This window comes from Dromiciops gliroides, chromosome 4 (genome assembly GCF_019393635.1).
Source record: "Dromiciops gliroides isolate mDroGli1 chromosome 4, mDroGli1.pri, whole genome shotgun sequence".
Lineage (NCBI taxonomy): Eukaryota > Metazoa > Chordata > Mammalia > Microbiotheria > Microbiotheriidae > Dromiciops > Dromiciops gliroides.
The window spans coordinates 389,546,521-389,563,660 of record NC_057864.1 but is presented as its reverse complement, the minus strand read 5'-3'; the positions used below and the strand labels follow the sequence as shown (position 1 = coordinate 389,563,660).

Genomic DNA, 17,140 nt, shown 5'->3' with positions numbered 1-17,140 from the left:
ATCCTGGGCATGTCACTTTACCCTGTTTACCTCAGTTTCCTCATTTGTAAAATGAGCTGGAGAAGGAAATGGCAAACCACTCCAGTACCTCTGCCAAGAAAACCCCAAATTGTGTCACAAAGAGTCAGACATGACTGAACAACAGTGACAGCAGAAATAAGAGGGGGACACTGGAGCAGCTTAAATAGATTAATGAGACCTGTGATTTACAGATATCACTTTGGCAGCTGTTTGGGATGAGGGCCTGGAAAAGGGAAAGACCTGAGGCAGGAAAACCAATTAGGAAGCAACAGGGCAGTAGAAGAGAGAAGTGATGATAAGGGTCTGAGCTGGGCTTGTAGGCATATGAAAAGAGAGGAAGGGATAGATGAGGGAAATGTTCATAACACTTGGCAACTGATAGGATGGGTAAGATGAGGGAATGTGAAAGTCAATGACTCCCAAGTAATGACCCTGAGTGACTGGAAGGGTGGTGATGCCCTTAACAGAAATAAGGAAGAAATATCTATCAGTCACCTTCTATATACAAAGCCCTGTATTCAGAGTATACCAGGATTGAAAGAGAGAGAGAGAGAGAGAGAGAGAAAGAGAGAGAGAGAGGGAGGTCCCCTGCTTTCACGGAGCTTACAGTCTTTTTTTAGGGTAGTTAGGTGGATCAGTGGATAGAGTACCAGGCCTGAAGTCAGAAAGATAAGTCTTCCTGAGTTCAAACCTGGCCTCGGACACTCACTACCTGTGTGACCCTGGGCTAGCCATTTAACCCCTTTTTGCCTCTCAAAATGAGCTGGAGAAGGAAATGGCAAACCACTACAGTATCTTTGCCAAGAAAACCCCAAACAGGGTCAGAAAGGATCAGAAGTGACTGAAACGACTGAACAACAAAAATACATAGATATATGTATGTGTATATGCACACGTGGGTCCAGATCTGTGTCTGTATATATGTGTATGTATACACTCACACACATACATATACACATACATATACATACACATATACATATATATGGCAAAGAGACACTCTCTAGTATTTTGAATGTATGGTACAGTATCACCACATGTACAGTCTAGTAACAAGAAAATGTAAGAAGCATTAGTCCTTAAAAAGAAAACCTTCAATTTATCTCCTTTTGGAAGAGTTTACTTTTTCTTGACACTAGAACATGGAGTCTACTTTGGATTTAGGATGACAACTAAGCTATTTTTGAGGGTGTTGACTCCTGGGTCTTAGAATTTTATCCTCCATGAAATAAATATTGGTTCTCTTCTTGGGTTTGTTATTAACAAATTGTGATTTGGGAGAACTCTCCTTGCAGTTGTATTTCAGTTGCCCCATTCGTACAGTCAGGATGATGTCTTCCTCCCTTTTAATACATAATCATCTTGTGGAAATGAACAGGTCTGAGAGATTTTCATCATTTTTATTCCCTCTATAGCATTTTAGCAATAGGCCCCACAGAAAGAATAGTAAACATAAGAGGGAAAAGTGAAGTCTAAATGGGGAGAGGGGCAGTGTAGTATTTGTTGTTCAGTTGTGTCCAACTCTGATCCTATTGAGGGTTTTCTTGACAAAGATACTAGAGTGGTTTGCTATTTTCTTCTTCAGCTCATTTTACAGATGAGGAAACTGAGGCAAACAAGGTAAAGCGACTTGCCCAGGGTCATACAGCTGGTAAATGTCTGAAGCCATATTTGAAATCAGGAAGAGGAGTCTTCCTGATTCTAGGTCCAGCATTCTACCCACTACGCTACCTAGCTGCCCTCAGTATAACATAGTGGAAAGAAAGTTGGCTCTAGAGAAAAATGATGTGGGTTCAAATCCTATCTATGACATTTAAGACATTGTAAAGAGCACTGAACTTGGAGTCTTGTGACCTGAGTTAGCGCCTAGCCCTGTGTTACATTGGGCTTTTACCCTTCCTGGGCCTCAATTGTCCAGGGTCACACAGCGAGGAAGTGTCGTTTCTGAGGTTGGATTTTGAACTCAGGTCCTCCTGAATCCAGGGCCTGTGCTTTATCTACTGCACCAAGTAATGACCCTGCCTCAATTATCTTAACTGCAAAATTAAGAAGATTGGACTGTAGGACTTACAAGGTTCCTTCAAACTTCAGGAAGGAAGGGAGGAAGGAAACAAATAATTTTTTTAAGTGCTTACTCCCTGCCCAGCACAGTGCTAAGAGCTGAGGATACAAATACAGGCAAAAAGAAAGTCAGTCAGGGGCAACTAGGTGGCACAGTGGATAAAGCACCGGCCCTGGATTCAGGAGTCCCTGAGTTCAAATCCGGCCTCAGACTCTTGACACTTACTAGCTGTGTGACCCTGGGCAAGTCACTTAACCCCCATTGCGCCCCCCCCCCCAAAAAAAAGTCAGTCCCATCCTTCAATGGGAGACGACAATGCTCTAAAGGAAGCTAAAAGGGGGGAGGGGCAGGGAGGGAAAAGGGAGGGACAGAGGTACCTAGTACAGGGACTCGGTTATGCAGTCTAGAGGAGGTCTTTAGATCTACGAACCCATGACTTTTGTGGTCTTGGGCAAGTCATTTAACCTTCTGGGGTCTCAGCTTCCTCGGCTGCCAAATGAAGAGATTGGGCTATATGACCTCTGAGCTCCCTTAGAAGTCTAGATCTATGAGCTAGCTGATGACCTGCAAAGATGATAAAGGAATGACTTTGGGCGGAGGGACTGACTTGTTTGCTCTCAGTCATCTTTGTAGTCTTTGACAAAGCTATTATCATATTTAGGGCTGCTAGGTGGCACAGTGGTTAGAGCTCCAGACCTTGGAGTGAGCAAGGCTCTGGTTTCAAATCCAGTCTAAGATAATTACTAACTTTGCAACCCTGGGCAAGTCACTTAAATCTGTTTGCTTTACTTTTCCTCATCTCTAAAATGACCTGGAGAAGGAAATATCTAACCACTCCAATAGCTTTGCGGATAAACCTCAAATGGGATTTTTTCTTTTGGGCAGGGCAATGAGGGTTAAGTAAGTTGCCCAGGGTCACACAGCTAGTAAGTGTCAAGTATCTGAGGCTGGATTTGAACTCAGGTCCTCCTGAATCCAGGGCCGTGCTTTATCCACTGCCCCTCAAATGGGATCTTGAAGAGTCAGACACGACCGAAAACGACTAAACAACAACATTACCACATTGGGGCTCCTACCATTTTATGTTTGGGCTAGACCATGTTCACAGAAACCTTGGTAGATTCCATCCTGAACCACTCAGATGTCTAGGGAGAGGCAGTGGGGTTTGATGGTAAGAATTCCAAATGGAGATTCAAAAGATGTGGGTCTGAATCCCAACCCAGCTACCTACCACCTATGTGATCTTAGGGAAATCACTGCGATTCCACAAACATTCTGGTGCTTTAACACATGCTAATTGACTGCTTGTTATGCCAGGCACTGTGTCAAGTGGTGGGGATGCAAAGAGTTAAAAAAAGAAAAAAAACAACAAAACAAACACAAGGAGCTTACATTCTACTGGGAGTAAATAGGAGGGCGGGGGAGTTAAAGTGAGATTGTGAAGGGATTTTTAAATGCTGAACAAGGAGGTCATGCTTTATCATAGGGGCACTTGGAGAATGGCTGAAGAGTCTTGAGCAGGAAAGGGCCATGGTTAGATCTTTAGGAATATCACCCTTAATACCTGTTGGGAGGATGTGTTGGGAAGGGGGAAGCCAAGACAGAGTCTTCCTAGCACCATTGGAGGTCCTCATTTGGCATGTCTATAAGACAAAGGGAGGTGAAAGAGATGGTTGCTAAAGTCCCATTATCTATGAGATTCTAAGAAAGAACTGACCCCAAGATGTCTCAGGGGCTGGTCTTGCTTGTTTTGCAAAGAGTTTTAGAGCGTCAAGACAGCCAGAATTGAATTGCAAGACAGAGGTGGTGCTAGGGGGCCATTGAATGATGGAGCTGGGATGGTAGGAGGTAGCTAGGGTCAGTTGTTCTGGTGTGTGTGTGTGTGTATGTTTGACAGGTAGTGGAGTGTCGATTTTCCCACAAAATTTTGGAATGATTTTTCCTTCCAAAATTCCAAAAATTTTTTCCTCAATGATAATGTAGAGTAGTAGTCAATTATCATTAATAAGTAACATTTATATAGTTTTTTTTTGGTGAGGCAATTGGGGTTAAGTGACTTGCCTAGGGTCACACAGCTAGTAAGTGTCAAGTGTCTGAGGCCAGATTTGAACTCAGGTCCTCCTGAATCCAGGGCTGGTGCTTTATCCACTGTGCCACCTAGCTGCCCCTATATAGTATTTTAAGGCCTACAAAGCACTTTACATATATTACCAAGATTTTTTTTTTAACAACTTTTGGCTTTGGTTTAATTTAAAAGTATGTATGGGGGGGGCAGCTAGATGGCGCAGTGGTTAAAGCGCTGGCCCTGGATTCAGGAGTACCTGAGTTCAAATCCAGCCTCAGACACTTGACACTTACTAGCTGTGTGACCCTGGGCAAGTCACTTAACCCCCATTGCCCCGCAAAAAAAAAAAAAAGTATATATGGGTGGGGCAGCTAGGTGGCACAGTAGATAGAGCACTGGCCCTGGAGTTCAAATCTTGACACTTGACACTTACTAGCTGTGTGACCCTGGGCAAGTCACTTAACCCCCATTGCCTCACACACACACACAAAAAAGTATATATGGTGCAGTGGATAAAGTACTGGCCCTGAATTCAGGAGGACCTGAGTTCAAATGCGGCCTCAGACACCTGGCAGTTACTAGCTGTGTGACCTTGGGCAGGTCACTTAACCCTCATTGCCATTCCAAAAAAAAAATAGTATATAGAGCAAATGCACATACAACTAAACTAAGAACACCTGATTGCTAATGAATTGGTTTTGTTTCAAGTTTTTTTTTTTTTTAAAGGTGATTTTTCCAAAAGAAGGACTTTTGCAATAGGTTTATGATCTGCAGCAATGTTCCAGAATCTCTTCTCTCCTTATTTCCCTACCTCACTCTTTCCTCTATGCTTGACAAAGCCTGCCCATGGGTACAGAGCTGACATTTTGAGATTGCACTGGTAAAGGCAGGCTGATGGTATCTGTGGCTCACTAACCACACTGAGCAACTGAAAATCCCCAAAGGGACCATGATTTCCTGAAAGATAAAGCTGGAGAGCAAGTATATAAATAATGTGTCCTCAGTAAACTGACAGTTTCACTGCCAGGTTGGCAAAAAAAAAAAGACTGATGATTTTTCCTTTCCTTCAGTTCACATATCTGTGTGTTTGGTGGTGAGGACCGAAACAAAGGCCGTGCAGCAGAAGGGGCTGACTCCCAAAAGAGACAGAGCCTCGCCTGTTCCCCCAACAGGGCTGGAGTGGTTTCGATGGAGCCCCACACGGATAAGCTGGAGTTCTTCCGAAAACTGGGCTACAGCGGGAAGGATGTCGTCCGAGTGTTGTCGAAGCTGGGCCAGGGGGCACTGGTAAATGACATCCTACAGGAGCTGATCCAGATGGGCAGCCGACCTCACGTGGAAGAAAGCTGTGGGGAGAGCCCCGCTCTCAAACTGGTAGCCCGAGGCTCCGGTGGCACTGTGGACTTGTCCAGACGGTCTCTGGGTACGGATCCCGAAGTTGAGTTGGAGGAGCCTGACAATCATTTGAGACCCATTGTTATTGATGGCAGCAATGTGGCTATGAGGTATCCAATTCATTCATTCTCCTCCCCCAATTTCTCATAAGTTGTCTAACATCCCATAGGATGTGGTATAGTATAACAGAGAATGCACAGTCAGGAGGCAGGAGATTTGGGGCTCTGGGCTTTGTTCTATCACCAGCTAGCTACCTGACCTTGACCAGGTCATGGAACATCTCCATGTCATTCACAAGCAAGCTTTGAGACTTAACTAAGATGATATATGTGTGTGTGTGTGTGTATGTGTGACAATACATCTAGAGCTGCACAGAGGACATCTAGTCCAATCCTCTCATTTTACAGATAACGAAACAGGCATGGGGAAAAGGAAATGCTTTGTCCATTGGCACACAGGTTGCCCATAGCCAAATCAGGATTTGAACCCAGGTTCTCTGACTCTAATTCCACCTCACTTTTCCACATTGCCTCTTCCATTGGGTATGTTTCGCTTGTCCGCTCTGTGAGATTTCATCCTAGCTTCCCGGATTCAGAGATGGCTAAATTAGCCTTTAAAAATAATAAAATAAAATGAGGTCATTCAATGTAATGCCATGTTCCTTCCTGATTTCCAGGAGTTAACTCATCACCCCTTAGGTCTAAATCATAGGAGCTTCTGGATGCAAAATATCATTGAGTAAGGATTTTGCTTTGTCCAAACAAGGGAAGATTCAGTTTGCTGAGTCAGAGCCTGAGCAAAGAACTCTACCATAGGAAATTGTCTGTTGGGTCGTTACTGTGGATATGTTTCCTTTTCAAAAGCTGAGTCACTGGTGGCATCAAATTCCCCAGTATTATCCAAAGCCTCATAGTGACCATCAGTATGACCAGGCTGCATTGTTTGCACTGAACTGACTTTCTTTGGCTGCGAGAGGTCAAGAGGTTAAGACAGTTCAACTCCAAACTTGTCTTCTATAGCTCTTGTTCAGACAAGTTCAGCATACATCCATCTCTGCCTTATTCATTCTTGGGTTTTGTTTTGTTTTTAAACCCAGTAGGGTTATCGTGGGCTGGGATAATATTAAAAGAGAGAGTAGAACCCCCTTTTCATAGAATTATAAGATCCTGGTGTTACAGCTGGAGAGATCCTTAGAAGTCATCTAACTCTTTTCATTTTGCAGATAAGTAAATTGAGGCCCAAACAGGCTATTTCGAGATTATTGCTGTTGTCCAGTCATTTTTCAGTCCTATCTGACTCTTCTCGACTTCATTTGGGGTTTTCTTGGCAAAGATACTAGAATGATTTGCTATTCCCTTCTCCAGCTCATTTTACAGATGGGGAAATGGAGGCAAACAGGGTTCAGTGACTTGCTTAGAGTCACACAGCTAATAAGTGTCTGGATTTGAAATCAGCAAGATGAGGCTTCTGACTTTAGGTCTGGTGCTCTGTCCGCTGTGCCACTTAGAGATATTAAGTGGCAGAGCAGGGATTTGAAGCCAAAATCCAGTGTTCTTCTTCCCTGTGCAAGCTACTTCTTCATTAGGGAACCAATGTAGTATAGTAGAAGGAACACTAGCTTTTGGAGTCAGAAGGCCTTGATTTAATAATAAGTGTAATAGTAATAGCTAAAACTTATGTGGTACCTACTATGTACTTGGTAGCATGCTAAGTGCTTTATAAATATTATCTCATTTGATCCTTACCACAACCCTGGGAGATGGGTGCTATTAATATTCCCATTTTATAGATGAGGAAACTGAGGCAAAGAGGTTAGGTGATTTGTCTAGAATCACGCAGCTAGTGTTTGAAACTGGATTAGGACTCAAGTTTTCCTGACTCTAGGCCTGGAGTTCTATCCATTGGTACTGATTTAGTTGCTTAACTCCCCCCGCCCCCCCAAAAAAATTCCTACTATGTTCGAGACACTGTGATAAGCACCTTATGGATATGATCTCATTTGATCTGCCCAACATCCCTGAGAGGTTGACCACTGAGTCACCGATCCAGCTGTTCCAGTTGTCACTGGTTCCAGAATCATCATATTTCCTGGCCCTACTTTTTATGTTCATTGCCCAGTTTTGCCACTTGCTTCCTGTGTGACTCTGGCTATATCCCTCAACTTCTGTGAGACCCATTCATAGAAAGAGAGAACAAATGCATTGCCTTCCAAGCAATTTGTAAACATAAAAGTGCTATATAAAAGGATGCTTTATGAAAGGATATATTATCCAAGTTAAGGGCCTCAAGGATGGCTCTGGCTTGTTCCTCCCTCATTCCTCTCCTCCCTGCCTCCCCTTCTCCCCTGCCTCCTTAAGTCATGGTATTTAAAGCACTGTTCAGTGTATAAGACCTGTTATAACTGGAAAGGATTCTTTTTTTTTTTAATTTTTTTTTTTTTTAGTGAGGCAATTGGGGTTAAGTGACTTGCCCAGGGTCACACAGCTAGTAAGTGTTAAGTGTCTGAGGCCAGATTTGAACCCAGGTACTCCTGACTCCAGGGCCGGTGCTCTATCCACTGCGCCACCTAGCTGCCCCACTGGAAAGGATTCTAATGGCTCAGTCCATTTGGAGGGACTTTGAGAGAATTCTTTAGAAAATCAGAACCCAACAGAATGTGACAATGTCTGTTACATGAAGTAGATAAGTGACCTGGACATGGAGGCATCACTGGGAGAGGTAAGCCAAAGGCTCAGAATTTAATTCCCTCTGACAAACTAAGCCTTTTTCTGTGAGTCAGGTAACTTGCCCATGCTTCACGTTTCTGATGTGCGTGGTTTGGGGCAGGAGGTTGGTATAGCCGCCGATTTCATCAGGGTAGGGAACTCCTGCTGTGGAAAATCTCTCCAGTGATGCCATTCAACCGCAGAGCATCGATTGAGGCACCTGAGAAGTTAAGTGACTTGCTTAGAGTCATTGCCAGGGTCACACAGCCAGTGTATGTCAAAGGCAAGACTGAAACTTGGGTCTTCCTGACTTTAAAGGAATCCTTCTATCCACCATTCTGCCTCTCTTGCAAAAGGTAACTGTTGTCTAAATGAATAAACTGAAGATTATTTTCTTATTGCCTGAGCAATAAGGAAAAAATAAAGTCAAAATCAGAAGGGGCACTGGAAGTAGCCACATTAGGCAATTGCCTAGAGTGTAACACATGGAGGTGTTAATGAATGACACTTTTTTTTTTATTACTTTTTCCAGATGCATATTTTCACAATTCCCCCTTTCATTGGCAGTGAGGTGTTTATTTTATGATATTAAGGTACATGTGTTGGACTGAAAGCTTTATACCTCTGGTAGATGGTAACCAAAAAGGGGCACCAGGTCCCTGCCTCACGCATAGTGATGTCACCCCTCAAGTCTGGTCCAAGTATAAACATTTTCCCTGATTTTACATATTTACTAGATAGAATAGTACTTCAATTAATGGGATCTTAGAAATCCCTTTGTATACAGCTTGAAGGACAAACAGACACATCATGAGGATGATTAAGAATTTTCCTCTTTAAAAATATACACACTGTGTAGGGGCAGCTAGGTGGCTCAGTGGATAGAGCACCGGCCCTGGATTCAGGAGGACATGAGTTCAAATCTGGCCTCAAACACTTGACACTTACTAGCTGTGTGACCCTGGGCAAGTAACTTGACCCTTACTGACCTGCAAAAAACCAAAAAAAACCCAAAACCAAATAAAAATATACACAGTGTGGTCTGGGGTTGGTACATCCTGAACACTGTCAGCATAGTACAGTGGAAAGAGTGTTGGGTTTAGAATGTGAGAATCTGTCTTCAGATCCTGTCCCTGACACTTACTAGTTAGCTGGGTGACAGCAGGAAAGTCACCCGTTACCAGAGAGTCTGTCTCTGGATCTCAGCTTCCCCATTTATATATAATGATAGGTTGGAGTTATTTGCCTTCTAAGGACCGTTCAAGCTTTAAATCTGTGAGCTTTTGTATGATCTGATCCCTTCTTCAACTTCACATTTATTTTATTGGACAGTGGGAACATTGATGTGTATGACTTGGACGCCCAGGTGCCCAAGCCTGTATTCCCCAGAGAACAGAGGATAAGCAAAAAGATTAAAGGCACATATATGGCAGAGGTGGACTCAGTAGCACCTGGTTAACTAATGAGCTAGGAGAGGACAGAGTCAATAGGACCTCCAGGTTACCAATGTGAGACACTGACAGAAATAGTAAAGTGAGAAGGAAGAGCAGAAAATATAATCAAAATTGGAATAACTACCAACCAACTTCAAGTTTAGCTGTCCTAACTGGTACTCTTGTCATTTGCGTTGTAACCACCACAATCAACTAGGAGCTCACTGTGCTGTATGCCTTAGGGAAGTGCCCAAGCCTGTCATAAACAGGATCAAGCAATCACCTGTGTACTGGGAAAACCCCTTTGCCTCACCATCCTTGAAAGACTATAATAACTGCCACTCCTTATGGGTCAAAGCAACACCCCAGGTTAAAATACAAATAATCTAGGGAGGGGTAGCATATTGAGCCTTTATCAATCATTAACACCTTATCATAAACTAATTTATCAGATCTTTTCCAACTGATAGCTTCCAAGGTCTATTGGAAAAGGTCATAGGATTGGTTAGAGGGTTGACAGGGGAGAGTAGAAAACAATTGTCTATTTATAGTCCAGGAAGAGCGGCCCTGGTTAGGACTTTGAATGTAAGCTTTTTGAAGTCAGGGAATATTGCATTATTGTCTCTGTATTTCCAGAACCTAGTTCTATTGTCTCTGTATTTCCAGAACCTAGTTTCTTTTTTTTTCAATCTTAACAGTATTTTTTTCCAGTTACATGTAAAGATAGTTTTCAACATTTGTTTTTATAACATTTTGAGTTCCAAATTTTTCTGCCTCTCTCCCTTCCCTCTCCCCTCCCCAAGACAGAAAGAAATCTGATATAGGTTATATATGTACAATAACATTAAACATATTTCCACATTAGTCATTTTGTGAAAGAAGAATCAGAATGAAAGAAAAAAACCTCAAAAAAGAAAAAACAACAACAAAAAAGCAGAAATAGTATGGTCATTCTTTATTCAGATTCCACAGTTCTTTTTTCTGGATATGGAAAGCATTTTCCATCATGAGTCCTTTGGAACTGTCTTGGATATTTCTGAGAAGAGCTAAATCTATCACAGTTGATCATTGCACAATGTTGAGATTACTGTGTATAATGTTCTTCTGGTTCCCAGCACCTAGTTCTTAAGAAATATTTGTTGAATTGAACTGAATTGGGCAACCAAGGATGCTTGATGGGGAGAAAGGGGCATGAAAGCAGGAATCAGAAGGTGCCTTTAACAATTTTCACCTAGTTTGGTCCTGGCTATATTTTTGTTGACTGTGTTATTCATGTAATCTGTTCAATAGACTTCTAAATTGTTTCATGTGGTGCTCAGAACTCAGTAAAGAAGCAGATCTCTCTGTCTCTCTGTCTCTCTCTGTGTGTCTCTCTGTCTCTCTGTCTCTCTCCCTCCCCATCCCCCCTTTTCCTTATAAATCTACCTTAAGGGCATATCTGCTTCTGCTGGCAGTGGTCTAGATAGGTCACTTTACAAAATTGCTTGAGGACCTGGACCTTTAACTCACACCACTATTTCTATTAACATTTTATATTGATGAAACAAACTTATGGCAATTGTAACATTAAAGTATAACAATCCCTTACCTCTCAAAAGAAAGGTAAAACTAGTCTCTGATCTCAAGGAGCTGACATTCTAACAGAGGAAATAAATGAAAATAACTTGGTACCTGCAGAATAGTTGGGAGATATTGCCTTTGATGGGACTTGAGCTGAATCTTGCCACCCAAATCAAGAAGCAAAGACTATGCATGCTTTCTGTTTTCTGGCCAAGTCCTTGAAGATCTAAGTATCAGAGTGGTTCATAGGATCATAGACTAGGAATTGGAAGCTTAAAGGCCATCTTGTCCAACTACTTCTTTTTTTTTTTTTTTTTGTGAGGCAATTGGGGTTAAGTGACTTGCCCAGGGTCACACAACTAGTAGGTGTCAAATGTCTGAGACTGGATTTGAACTCAGGTACTCCTGATTCCAGGGCCAGTGCTCTATCCACTGTGCCACCTAGCTGCCCCACAACGACTTCATTTTATGGGTAAGATCCAGTCATTCAAAAGAGTGGCAAAGATGAAACTTGAACTCAGGTCTGCTGTCTCCAAAATCAGCACCATTTGCACTGTGTATTCTCTCTCTCTCTCTCTCTTTCTCTCTCTCTCTCTCTCTGTCTCTGTCTCTATCTCTGTCTCTGTCTCTGTCTCTGTCTCTGTCTCTCTGTCTTTCTCTCTGTCTCTACCCAAATTCCCCAGCAATTAAAAAAAAATCAGTTGTTTGTGGTCATCAAATACTAGGCTACTAGGTTCTTTTGCTTCTGTATATTGTGTACTGAACCTGTTCCACTTATTGATCTCACTATTTTCTAACCAGTACCAAATTATTTTGAGAATTACTACTTTTTAGTACAGTTTGAGATCTAGTACTGTTAGGTATTCTTTTTTTGGACAGGGCAATGAGGGTTAAGTGACTTGTCCAGGGTCACACAGCTAGTAAATGTCTAGTGTCTGAGTCCAAATTTAAACTCAAGTCCTCCTGAATCCAGGGCTGGTGCTTTATCTACTGCATCACCTAGCTTCCCCCTGTTAGGTATTCTTAATTCCCACTTTCTCCCTCTCTTTCTTCCCATTTATTCCTTTGCGATTCTTGACTTGACTTCCATGGGAACATTATTATTTTTCTAGTTCTATCAAAATCATTCATCTCACATGAGATTTGAACCCACCATTTCTGGTTAGGACATGATTGTGCTATCCATTAGATTGACTGATAAGTATAGTTAGATGGAAATCACATTTTTAGAGATCTGTGATACATCCAAGTATTCATTCAGAAATGGGAAAAAAAAAAAAAAAGAAATGGTGACCAGAGAAGATTTTGGCAAATTTTTGAATATGGCATCAAGTAGGTAGTCATTATAATGAAGACATTTCACTGCATACATATTTCTGGTGAGAAATGGAATTAATAAGAACAACTAGCATTTATATATTACTTTAAGGTTTGAAGAACATTTTACAAATAGCACCTCCTTTGATCCTCACAACAACCTTGGGAGGGAGGTGCTATTGCCATCTCCTTCTTACAGCTGTGGAAACTATGGCAGACAGAGTTCAAGTAACTTGCCTAGAATCACTTGGCAAATTAGTGTCTGAGAAAGATTTGAACTCAGGTCCTAATTCAGAACTCTTACCCACTATGCCGCTTAAGTATCTTTAGCCTTTAGGGCACAAGACCACCTATAACATCATTTCCAGTTTGAAGGTATCAACATCATGGTGCTACTGAATGTCCTCATTCTGCCCACAATGCAAAAGTGTAACATCTCAGACACTTACTGGCTGTGTGACCATGGGCAAGTCACTTAACCTCTGTCTACCTAGGTTTACTCATCTGTAAAATGGAGTGAATAATAGTACCGGCCTCCTAGGGTTGTTGTAAGGAAAAAAATGAGATAATATCTTTTAAAGTGCTTCACAAACTTTAAAGCATTATATAAATGCTGGCTATATTAAATATGGGATTTGTACCTTGGGGTGTGGTGCTATATGATATGATGAAAGTTTCTGGAGCTGATTTGCTTACTTTTCATCATATCTCTTAAGATTCCAGAGTGGGGAGGAATCTCAGAGGTCAACTAGCTCAGCTCCTATGTCAAGCAAGTCCCCTTCTACAACATTCCAAACAAGTAATGATGCAGTCTCCACTTGAAGCTCTCCAATGAAAGGGAACTCTATAAGGCAACTCATTTCATTTTCAGATAACTCGAATTGTTAGGAAACCTCTCCTTATACTGAAGGAGTATCTTCTTTTCTATAATTTCTACCTTATTGCTCCTAGTTCTTTCCTTTTTTTTTTTTTTAATGGGGCAATGGGGGTTAAGTGACTTGCCCAGGGTCACACAGCTAGTAAGTGTCAAGTGTCTGAGGCCAGATTTGAACTCAGGTCCTTCTGAATCCAGGGCTGGTGCTCTATCCACTGTGCCACCTAGCTGCCCCCAGTTCTTTCCTTTAATACTCTTTTTTTTTTTTTTTTGGTGGGGCAATGAGGGTTAAGTGACTTGTCCAGGGTCACACACCTAGTAAGTGTCAAGTGTCTGGGGCCAGATTTGAACTCCGGTCCTCCTGAATCCAGGGCCAGTGCTTTATCTGCTGTGCCACCTAGCTGCCCTCTAATACTCCTTTTCCATGACAACTATTCAAATATTTGAAATCAACCACCGTGCCCCTCCCTAAATCTAGGGAAGCTGACAATCCCTAGTTCCTTCACCTAATCCTCACTTGATATGGTTTGGGGTTCTCTTAACAGCCTGATTGTTTCCTCTGGATGTCCTTCAGTTTGTCAAGGTCCTTCCCAAAATATGTGATCCAGAACTGAATGTAGCACTCCTGATGTGACTGATCAGGACAGCTTGCAGTTGAACTCTTATATCCCTTGTTCTGGAGACCACACTGCTTTAAATACACCTTCAGATCATCACATTAGCTTTTTTGGGCAGAAACATCACACTGTTGACTCATAGTGAATCCACTAAAATCCCCAGGTATTTTTCTTTTGAACCACTGTCTGTGTTTTTTCTATGTTACCAGTGGGAGTCTTTAATGAATGCAATAACTCAATAACACTTAAGAATTTCACGGATGTACTGGGGCTGGTCTGCCCAAAGCAGGGACCATGTCTTATGCTTCTTTTGTTTCCCTCATGGTACCTACAATGAATTATACACAATAAATTCTTGTTGAATTAAACTGGATTTTAACTGAAGCAAGCTTTTCTCTGGACCAAGTACTGATTGAATTGCATTTTAATGACTCTAAGTATTATAACCTGAAGATCTTTTGGTCCATGTGTTTACTTGATCTCTTATTATTCCCCCAAATAGGGAAATAGTCATACATTGTTCTTCCCCTTCTATACTTTTTTTTTTGGCCTGGAGCTATGATTTCCTATGTATTAGGAGCTATCCAATGAGGAAAGTCCCCTTATCTATGGAGATCCCAAACTTCTCTGTAACTCCTAGTCTTAGAGGCTTGTCTGTATCATTTGGAGGCTAGATGACCTGATTGGGGTCATATACCTTGTATATGTTAAGGAAGAGACTTGAATCAAGTAATGGAAGCCAATTGTCCTCATTTCAGCCTTTCACCCATATCTCTATGTTTACTACTTAATTGACCATAAGAGGAGGACATAATTTATACAGTCTTAGAAATGATTATTAATAACCTGTATCTTGGGGGGATTCAGAGCTGCCCCTCTTTCTTTCAAAAATCCTGCAGTTTTTCTTGAATAACTTTACTGATAAGATTGCATTTAACTCTCTTCATCTTGGTCAGAACCATCCCAAGCTTGCAAGGAATTTAAGTGTGGGGAGGCACACCGTGTTCTGCTCAGGTTTGGGTGGAGACAGATTCTTTAGTCTAGGTAGCTGAAGGCTAAGGGTGGTCTGAGTAGAGATAATTTCTCTGTTCAGGGGTTACTCAGTGTTCCCCCCTCCATTGAAAAGTATATACATTCTTTGAATTGAAAGCCTAAAGCTTTGGTTGGTCTGGTATAGCCCACCTTCAATTATGTTAACTAATTAGATTTGATTACTGTTTGATGAACCACCTACTGTTCGGAAGGGTATATAAACTATGAGCTGGCCACCATGATGGTCTTTGGTCTGAGGGAGAGAGCAAAAAGACCATCCTTTTATTAATAAGCTACTGGCTTTATTAATAAAATTACTAAATAACCCAGAAACTCTGTCTCTCAAATTTTTAATTGTCATAATGGTCACAGGATGAGGTGGAGAGACTGGGAGATCTCTCCTTGTCAAAAACATGGCCCAAAGACCAGCTAGCCATCAATATTTACTACGAACTTTTTCTGGTGGGACTCTCCAGTCTGTAGAAAAACTACTCATTTAAGAAAACATAACATAACAAAAATAAATCTTGTTTCTTCCTTAGAAGAGTAGGTTTTGCCTATTCTTGAGGGGTTAATTGACCATAATTAGGTGTCATATTCTCTTTTTGAGACATCATCCTCATCTTGTTTTTCATATGATGCTTTATCACAATCTTCTCTGTTAAAGAGAAGTAGGCTTTTCTCCTGGAACATTTTATTTTATTTTATTTTTTTGCATACAAGACAGTTTTAGCCTCTTACTGGATAGTTGCAGTATTGTATCCAGATTGACTTTCATATAAATGTGCTTACCACTCTGCAGTGTCAGCATGTTTTGGACATATGTATGCTGCTGTCCAAAGTCTCTTAAAAAAATGGCATTTCTTTTACCCAGAGTACTTGAAGGAGGAATTGGCTCATTTTCAGAACACAATTTGTCCATGACCATGTAAACCAAGAAAACTGTGTCTGGAATTACTCCACACTGTACCTAACAAAACCTTCTATCTGCTTGTTTTCATAAGAAAAGGAATCCATTTGTATCTTAGAAGTATGATGAATGTCCACAGGCTAAACTTAGAGCTGGAATAGACCTTAAAGGCTATCGCATTTAGTCCAAATCCTGTCTTTTTTGTAAATGAGGAATGGAGGTCTAGAGAAGATAATTTGCTAAGGGTTCCCCCAGTCAGCAAGTGGTTGAGGCAGAATTTGAACCCAGTTCTTCCAAAACTTTGATTTTGGTCCTAGATTGGTGATATCATACCAGCTTCATTACAAATAGTGACACATGCACTGAAGACTTAGGAAAAGCAATATAGTGAAGCAGAAAAGCATATTTCCAATTCCCATCATCCCATTTTGTTTCCCCTATATAGAGTAGGGATATATCATATTTACCTGGAGGGCAAAGGTGGGGGAGAGAAATCGGGATACTAGTGTGCTGTGTAACTAATTTAAAGGCAAGAGGTGATATTTATTAATGACAAAGAAATATTTCAATAAATGACATGCATGATTTCATTGGCAAGGATACTTCTACCATGTATAAAGATTGCTGACGGTGTTTGTGAAATGCTATGACCAAAAAGATCAATCACTTAGTAGTGACCAATTTCTGGAGGTGAGTTTCCCAGTTCTAAGCCTGGCTGGGTTTTGGATGACAGACACATGTTATTCCTGGGCCTGTACTTTTAAAGCCTTATCCCCAGTGATAAAATGCAATCCAGTTGGATCTGGAGTAAGGAAGACCTGAGTTCAAAGCTGTGACCCAGGGCAAGTTGCTACAACTCTGTCTGCCTTAGTTTTTTCCTAAGTAAAGTGGGGATAATAATAGCACCAACTTCCCTGGGTGTGTGTGAGGATAAGATGAGATAATATTTGTAAAGTACTTTGCAAATCTTCTAGTGCAGTATAAATGCTAGTTGTTGTTGTTGTTCTTATTCTTATTCTTATTTTCAGTTTGATAGCCCCAAGGGAACCTGCTCTCTATTGTAAACACCCAGCTCACCTCAAAGCCACAATGCTGCTTCTTGAGCAGGGCTTCACTAGAGCTCAAGAAGAACAAAACAAATGTTTTTCT

At 41.4% G+C, this 17,140-nt stretch overlaps 1 protein-coding gene across 1 annotated transcript in view; it reads left to right on the top strand.

Moving 5' to 3' along the window:
• The first annotated feature begins 5,336 nt into the window (after positions 1-5,336).
• Positions 5,337-17,140, top strand: part of ZC3H12D (zinc finger CCCH-type containing 12D) — a 40,096-nt gene continuing 28,292 nt past the window's right edge. Inside the window, 1 exon segment of the mRNA XM_044003502.1 lies at positions 5,337-5,653. Coding sequence (XP_043859437.1) covers positions 5,337-5,653 — 317 coding nt within the window.